The sequence below is a fragment of the Hipposideros armiger genome, unplaced genomic scaffold, assembly GCF_001890085.2.
Source record: "Hipposideros armiger isolate ML-2016 unplaced genomic scaffold, ASM189008v1 scaffold_8, whole genome shotgun sequence".
NCBI classification, from domain to species: Eukaryota; Metazoa; Chordata; class Mammalia; order Chiroptera; family Hipposideridae; genus Hipposideros; species Hipposideros armiger.
In genome coordinates this window covers 6,766,717-6,775,765 of record NW_017731358.1, presented here as the reverse complement: position 1 = coordinate 6,775,765, position 9,049 = coordinate 6,766,717, and the positions used below count along the sequence as shown (strand labels likewise).

Genomic DNA, 9,049 nt, shown 5'->3' with positions numbered 1-9,049 from the left:
GCGCTACTCGGCCGGCCCCAAAGTTCTAAACTGTCTTTTTTATTTTATAATTTACATTTCTCTGCAGAGACTCCTATTTTTTCATTCATTTCAAATCATTTCCATGCATTCAAATGTGTTTACTTTGACCTCAGGGAGCATAGTTATAGTAGGTACTTTAAAGTCTTTGTCTGATAATTCCAACATCTGGATCATGTTGAGATTAGCATCTACAGTGAGTGTCTTTATCCTTGAGAATTGGTCACATTTTCTTGGTTCTTTGCAATTTTGAATGATACACTGGTTATTTTGTTTATTATGTTGTAAAACTTGGGTCTTGTTAAAATCTGGGAAATGGTGATTTTTTTTTTTTTTTAGCAGGCAATTGGTTAAGTTCATTCTAAAAGTTCTGTCTCTCGCTTCTGGGTGGGCAATGGTTCCAATATCACTTTAAGTCTCAAAGTCTTTGTTATGCTGCTTGGGTCTGACCCCACATGTGTTGCTCTGGGGTGAGCTCAGGATTTATCCCAGTTCATATACTGAGTAAGGGATCACCTTCTCCAGCTCTCTCCTCTCTAGGATCCCCCTTACACTCTCTGGCTTGCAGGAGCCCATTTTCCAGTTCTTCTCACCAGAAAGACAGGGTTCTCTTGAAGTTTAAGCTGCCTGTTCTGTTGCCTCATAATTTTGTGTCATCGGTGTTGCTCTTGGGCAAAGCAGAGAGAGAAAAGTAACAGGGGTTTCCCATACACGCACATACACACGATTCAGACCACAAAGGTCCTTTTTCCTGATTCTTCTGGATAGAAATACAGAATGTCTTTCAGAGTTTTAGCTCTGTATGGTGCCACTGTGGAGTTCTGCAACTGGGGTCACCGTGGGGGAAGGGCCTGGATTAAAAAAAATATATATATATGGAAAATAAGGAGGATCCCTGCCATACTCGTCAGCTCGAAGGCACCCTTTTTCTCAATCCTCTGGCCACAAAGACAGGAATCCTCTGAGAGTTTTGCCACGAGTGCTCATTGTGCAGTTCTGCAACTAGGGCCACCCTTGGGACCAAGCTGAGAGAGAAAAGAGAACCATTTTCAAAACAAAACAAAATGAGAAACTCCCCTCTGTATGTACATGTTGCCTCTTCAGATTTTGACTCCCCTCCCCAATCTGCCTGCTGTTTACTTTTCAGTCCTCAGTTAGTGGCTTTTTGTATTTGTCCCATTTTTTTAGTTGTGATCAGCGAGAGAGATAGGCTCTAGTGGGCTAACTTCACCTTGGCCAACACCAGAAGTCCATGTTTGATATGTATTCCATTTTATAATCCTTTTTCAGAAACAGAGCATCACTGGGGCTGAGGGTCAGGGCCAGGTTAAAGGCCAGAAATGAGAGAGAGAGATAGGGAGAAAGAGAGAAGGAGGCAGGGAGGGAAGGGGAGAGAGAGAAAGAGAAGCATGGGCGGGGCACATGTGGGAGCATGAGACCTACGTCAGTCTTGCTGCTGTTGACTTGGTTATTGACTTCATCTTTTTTTTCCTTTTTCTTTTCAGGTTTCTATAANCCCTAATCCTAGCTTTACCCACAGGATTTATACTTTGGTCTTCTGTCTCTGTACGTCACTAAGGGATGTTTTTACCTCCTTGGCTTCAACTAATATTTCAATGTTGATAGCTCCCAAATCAACATATCACCAATCTGAATTTTTTACTCCAACTCTGGAACATATTTAGGCAGTGGCCTAAAACCCTCTGCTTGATTATCTATCCGCTAAATCCATTTCCCTAAAACCTAATCATTGTCTCTAAGTAATGATCTTTCCTCTTCCTTCTCCATTTCTGTTCTTAGTTCCATCACTTTCTGAGTAAAGCTAGAGATCTTTGAGTACCTTCCCTTCATCCATAATAATGAGTCTGCCAATAAGGCCTACATTTTCTTGCTTTGCAAATTTTTTCTTACTTTCTATTTGCACTGCCACCATTCTGTTTATTCATCTGGTTAAGCACATAATAATTCAAAAACAATTTGAAATGTCCTACAAAGATATATACCATACCTTCAGATATAATAAACAGATGAAGAAAAATGGACAAAGAGAAAAGCTAGGGAAAATAACACAGAAGTTGTTAGTTCACAAAAATACATAACATGAAGCCCTAGATAGTTACTAGAGGAGAACCACAAATGTGTCCCTGAGCTGCTTAGTAGATAAAGCAAAGAAGTAAACAGCCAGCAACAAGTTTCATAATCTTGTCCATAAATCACAAAACAAACCATGAAAAGAAAAGAAAACAAAACAAAACAAAAAACCACTTGGTCAGGAAACACAGCTTTCACAATACTGAGACTGACTTCTGAGAGATTTATCCTGTGAATCAAGTACTGGAGAATATATTTGAAATCATCCTTATAATAAATTCAATATCCCATTGTGCTTTTTGGGTTTTTTTTAATCCCTCATTGTAAACCAGTTGAGCAAAACAACTCTGTGAGGTACTAAGACAATGTGATTCAAGTATGCAGCTTTTTGATGACTTGGTTCTGAGATGACAAATAAGTTTCATTCGATATACATCTGATAGTGGCTGACTATCAGATAGTGTGGCATGTTGTGATGAGATGTCGAGCCCAGATTGAGTAAGACTGACCGCTTGACCAGCAGTGTCTGCAGTGGGCCCTGGAGGCTTGCCATGTGTTGTCAGACATTGGCCAGAGAAATGATTTCACTACATTTTTGTAGTGGAACCCTTTTTTCAAATAAAATTTTATGTACAATTCTAGTGTATGACACTGATAAAAGCAGAGCTAGGTAGCAGTACTTAAGGCACCTCTGTGGAGATCTCTGGTGAAAACATTAACATGAAAAATGGATGGTCTGTCATCTTCCATGACAGTTATGTCTGTGACTAAGATTTTTAACATCCATAAACTTCCACCTGGATTCAAAAATTTTGCCACATTTGCTTTTTCTCCCTCTCAGTTTTTGCTGAAACATTTGAAAGTAAGTTGCAGACATCATGGCACTCCTAAATATTTTAGCACTTTATCTCCTAAGAATAAAGACATCCTCCTAAATAACAATACCATTATCTCATGCAAGAAAATTAACATTAATTCAACAATATCCAATATAGAGTCCATAGTCAAATTTCCCCAACTGCTCAGAACATCTGTCTTATAACTCTCACCTCTCCAACCCTAATCTGGGTTCATTCACTGCATTTGGTCATTATGTCTCTTTCATATCTGCCGATCTACAACAGTATTACTGCATTTTTTAAAATGATTTTTCATGATATTGAATTTTTAAAATGCTGTTGTTCAGCATCTTAGCTGTAGAGGGCAGTGNTATGGAAAACAGTATGGTGGTTCCTCAAAAAATTAAAACTAGAACTACTAAGTTCTATTCTACTTCTGGGTATTTATCTGACGGAAACACAATCATTATCTCAAGAAGATATTTACACTCCCATGTTCACTGCAGTATTATTTACAATAGCCAAGACATAGAAACAACTTAAGTGTCCATTCACAAATAAATAAAATATATAATGGAATATAATTTATCCATTAAAAAGAACGAACCCTTGCCATTTGTGACAACATGGATGGACCTTGAGGGCATGATGCTAAATGAAATAAGTCAGAGAAAGACAAATACTGTATGATATGAAATAAGTCAGATAGATAAAGACAAATACTGTATGATATCGCTTATATGTGGAATCCTAAAATAATAACCCAATCATAGATACAGAAAACAAATTGGTGATTACCAGAGGCCCACCTCTGGATGGGGGTGGGGGTTGGGAAGTGGGCAAAATTGGTGAATAGGATCAAAAGGTACAAACTTCCAGCTATAAGATAAATAGATCTTGGGGATGTAATGTACAGCATGGTGGCAAAAAGAAAAGAAAAGAAATAACTAATTTTCCTTTAATTTTTTTAATTTTTATTTTATCTATAGCATCTGTTGCACCCCTTTTCAATTCTTGGTTTGGCTTCTCAAAGCAGTCTCCCAAAAAACAAAATCCTTTGGTTTTGGAAAAGAAAACAGAATCAGCAATTTTTCAGGTGTGTGGTGAAAATCAAACATCCGTGGAATCCGCCCTTTCCTGCATACAGGATATGATTAAAAAGGAACAGGGTGTTTACACCAGTGAAGATGAATGTATCAAAGACTTTGATGAAAAGGAACGTCAAGAACTGATTAAGCTGCATAAGAATTTAAATATTACCATTTACTTGTACCCTGAAAGACCTTCGATTAAGGTTTCAGGAATTAGCAAAGATGTGGAACAGGCCAGAAATGCTATTGAGGAAATGATCAAGAGAGTTCGATTGGCCAAAGAGCAGGAATCCAGAGCAGATTTTATCAGTGAATTAATAGAATGGCAATATAACGACAATAACACTTTTCATTGTTTCGACAAAATGAGCAACCTGAAACTAGAGAAAGCAAGGAAAGAAAAGAAAAAGACAGTCAATGTGCAAATTAATCAGCAGAGCTACACAGTGGACTTGAACACATACGTTGCGACAAATGCACAGGGACATAGTTTACCTGTTCAGCGCCACACCAAATGCGAAGGTCAGTCAAACTTTCATGCTTGTTATCTATTATTTTACACTTTGGGCTTAACACCATTTTGTACATACATCAAAATTGTATTCGGGTAGATAAAATTCAAGGAACCCTATGGAATAAAATAGAAAACTTGGTCTCTGAGCTTAAGGAGCTTACCTTATGACTGGAAAAATACAACATAGGCAGGCCCAACAGCCTGAGGATGACCATCTTAGTGGTAACACTAGCCAAACCTTGCTTTTTTACAGTTTACAAACTGCCTAGAGCCAGTTCTTCTGCAGAGGTAATGGCTGCCTCAGTCAGGAGTGGGAAAGCCATGGACTTTAAAGAAAAGTGGTCCAAGGTTTTCTGGAACAAAAGGGAGAAGACAGCCCGGTCAGAGAGTGGGCACTTTCTGTGTCTGCGACTGATACCCAGAGAGGATCGGGAGCCTTGTAGGATCATCTCCCAGAGGTCACTTCCTTCTCTGCCCTGAAAAAAAGGTTCCTTGACACACATATCAGGCCTTCTGATTCTGTGACTGGACCTGCTCCCCGAGGAGGGAATGCTTGTCTTGTGTAGACAACCATTCCTGCTTTCAAGCCACCGAAGTCCCCCATTGAAAACAAGTAAATAGGCTTCCCTTCAGTACATTATCTTCATCTCTTGTGAGATTAGTGTGAATGAATTCCTCAGACTCTGAGCAACCCTGGGGAAATGACTAGATGGGGAGACAGAGCTGCCACCACCCCCTGCCACATAGCAAAACCTGCCACCCACTCAACTCTTAAAGATGCTGTGAAGAAATGATGAACGAACAGATGTGGAGGGCCTTGTGGTGGTGTGGAGTTCTGGCAAAAAGCCATGAGTTTGTAAACAAGACAGTAGCAACTATTTAAAACATCGTAGGGAAATAATTTGTTAAATTATTAAATTATGAGAGGTTAGAGGCTTAACAGAATATGCAGCTGAATTACACTACACCAGCAGTTCTCATATCCAAGCATGATCAAAACTTGTTAAGATGTAGGTTCACAGGTTCCACCCCTCAGAGATTTTGATTCAAGAAATCTATGGGTTTTGATTTGTTTTTTTTAACAAGCATTACAGTTGGTTCTGTGGTCCATGCTTTAAAAAACATTCTCCTAGAAATATAAGGAATTTTTTTAATACATTGAAGTAGGTGATTGTAAAACAAGAATACAAATACTATTTAGTTTTCCAACGTATACCAGGAAGGTGGACTGTATAGATGAGCCTTCCCGGGTGTGAGGGTGTCCTCAAATGTCTACTTTGCAGTTGAGCTCCCTTCGCACTGGAGTGATATGAAGCAGCAGGATGTCAGTCTGGTTGAGCTACAGCCTGGTAATGCAGAATATGACACGGTGGCAAAGGAGTTTAATCAGACCTGCTCACACTTCAAGATAAAGAAGGTAAGTCTTCTGCTGACATGGAGTTTCTTTGCAACATTTTTNCTCCCTTAGTGGTATTTATAAGTTGAGTTAGACTGTGAACAAGACAACTTCTGGCTATGAAAGAAGCCCTCTTCCTGTTACCTGCAGACACCTGTCTTAGGGGAGAGAGTGCGTGGTCAGTGATACCTGAAAGTGCTTCAAGCTCAATGTAAAGTCCAAGCTCCAATTCACTGTCTTCTCCCCCAAACCCGCCCTTCCTCTTACATCCCTGATTATGTTAAAAGCATCAGTTTCTATCTAGAATTCTTGACTCTACCCTCTTTATCACGCCTGTGTTCACTAGCATGTTAATTAGTTTGATTAAATAGTTATTGAGTGCTTGTCATGTACCAGGCACCAGGCTGAAGCCCTGGGCATAGAAAGATGACTGAAAAGGGGTCCAGTCCACGTAGAGCAGCACCTAGCCTATTGTGAGAGACAGACATGTAAATACATAACCTTAGTATGGTGTGCCCTTGACATACACATGAAGGCATGTGGTGGCAAAAGAGGGGGGACAAGAGGTCAAGGATAAGCGCAGTTGGTCACTAGGTCCTGCTGAGTTTACTTCCTAAACGTCTCCTCAATCCCTACACCTGAGTCTTCATTCTTGCCCCCTCTCTAATAAAAAACACACCAACAAAAATCCCGAGTAAACCCTCTTGGTAAGTTTTATATGGGATTTGTCTACATTGCTAAATTGTCTACATAGCCAAGTTAAAGAGGCCTACTCTCATTTCCATAATAATGGTGACAAAACCTCCCCATTGCATCTAGAACTTCAAAAATGTTTGCTGGTGCGTTGTTAGAAAAGTCCATGGTGATAAAAGAGCTGAGGAACGGGTCCGTTAGTCTGTGAGAATTGGAATCCCTAATTTATTCCTCAGCCTTTTCCAGGTAATTTTTTTTTTCCCCAGTCATTTTTATCATTTGCTTCTCAGGAAATGCCAAACAAGACCCAGATAAGGTTGCTGAAGCCATAATTCAAGCCATTGAAGACTTTGTCCAGAAAGGATCAGTTCGGTCTGTGAAAAAAGTTAAAGTTGTTATCTTTCTGCCTCAAGTACTGGACGTGTTTTATGCTAACATGAAAAAAAGAGAAGGATCTCAAGCTCCTCCCCAACAGTCTATGATGTCTAAATTTGCATGTGAGTTGTTCATTTTTATGAAATGCACATTCCTAATATTGATGTCACATGAGAAATAGCTATTACTTTAAATCTAAATTTTTTGGGGGTAATTTATTAGCTTCATCTCCAGTTTTCTTGAGATATAATTGACATACATCACTAGAAGTTTAAGGTGTACAGCATAATGATTTGACTTCTTGTACTGTGAAATGATTATTGCAATAAGTTTAGTTTACATCCATCATCTCATATAGATACAATGACAAGAGAAAGCAAAAACGAAAAAAAGAGTTTTTTCCTTGTGATTAAAACTCTTGGAATTTACTTAACAACTTGCATATGTATCATACAGTGCTTTGAACTATGGTTATCATGCTGGACATTACATTCCGAGTACTTATTTATCTTTTTTTTTTTTTTAAGATTTTTATTGGGGAATTGGGGGAAGGGGAACAGACAAGTTGCTGTTCTTTTGTTCTGCATCTTAGCTGTAGAGGGCAGTGTCACTGGCCCTCATATGTGGATCCGAACCTGGGCCCTCTGGCTTCCCAAGCCAGCTCTTAACCAACCACTCGGCTGGCCCTTATTTATCTTTTAACTGGTAGTGTGTGCCTTTTGATCACCTTCCTCCAATTCCTCCTCCCCCCACCCTCTACCTCTGATAACCATGAATCTAATCTCTTTTTCCATGAGTTTGTTGTTGTTGGTGGTGGTGGTGGTGGTGGGGGGGTGTTGTTTGTTTGTTTAGATTCTGCATATAAGTAAGATCATATAGTATTTGTCTTTCTCTGTCTGACTTGAAATAGCTAACCTGTAATGAAGTATCAGAAAGAGAAATTTAAAAAACATTCCCATTTACAATTAAATCAAAAAGAATAAAATACCTAGGAATAAATTTAACCAAGGAGACAAAAACGTTTTATAAGATACTGATGAAAGAAATTGAGGAAGACACAAATAAATGGAAAGATCTTCTGTGCTTCTGGATTGGAAGAATCAATATTGTTAAACTATACATACTACCTAAAGCAATGTACAGATTCAATGCAATCCCTATCAAAATTCCATTGACATTTTTCACAGAAATAGAACAAGTAATCCTAAAATTTGTATGGAACCACAAAAAAACCCCGAATAACTAAAGCAATCTTGAGAAAGAACTATATAGTTGGAGGCATCAAGTCATCACACTTCTTTATTTTGAACTGTATTAAAAGCTATAGTAATCAAAACAGTATGGTATCAGCATAAAAACAGACATACAATAGATCAAGAGAAGAGAATAGACAGCCCAGAAATAAACCCATGTATGTATGGTTAATTAATTTGCAACGAAAGAGTCAAGAATATACAACAGGGAAAGGATAGTCTCTTCAATACATAGTGTTGGGTGCTTGCTTCAGCAGTGCATACACTAAAATAAATGGTGTTGGGAAAACTGGACAGCCACGAAGAAGGATGAAACTGGATCACTATCGTACACCATACACAAAAATCCACTCAAAATGGATTAAAGACTTGAATATAAGACCTGAAACCATAAAACTTCTACAAGAGAACACAGGGGGTAAGCTCCTCCACATCGATCTTGGCAATGATTATTTTGGATTTGACACCAAAAGTACAAACAGAAAAAGCAAAAAATAAGCAAGCAGCACTACATCAAACTAAAAAGCTTCTGTACAGCAAGGAAACTGTCAATAAGATGAAAAGACAACCCATAGAATGGGAGAAAATATTGCAAATCATATAATTGATAAGGAGTTAATATCCAAAAATATGTAAAAAATTCATACAACTCAATAGAAAAAAAAACCCAATCTGATTAAAAAATGGGCAGAGTATCTGAATAGACATTTTTCCAAAGAGGACATACAAATGGCCATCAGGTACATGAAAAGGTGCTCAACATCGCTAATCATCAGGGA

General features: G+C 38.5%; 1 protein-coding gene across 1 annotated transcript in view; it reads left to right on the top strand.

The window, feature by feature from the left end:
• Window positions 1–9,049, top strand: part of PARP14 (poly(ADP-ribose) polymerase family member 14) — a 53,052-nt gene that overhangs the window by 31,388 nt on the left and 12,615 nt on the right. Inside the window, exons 11-13 of the mRNA XM_019650957.1 lie at window positions 2,951–2,971; window positions 3,923–4,561; window positions 5,837–5,970. Coding sequence (XP_019506502.1) covers window positions 2,951–2,971; window positions 3,923–4,561; window positions 5,837–5,970 — 794 coding nt within the window. The remainder of the gene's footprint in view (window positions 1–2,950; window positions 2,972–3,922; window positions 4,562–5,836; window positions 5,971–9,049) is intronic.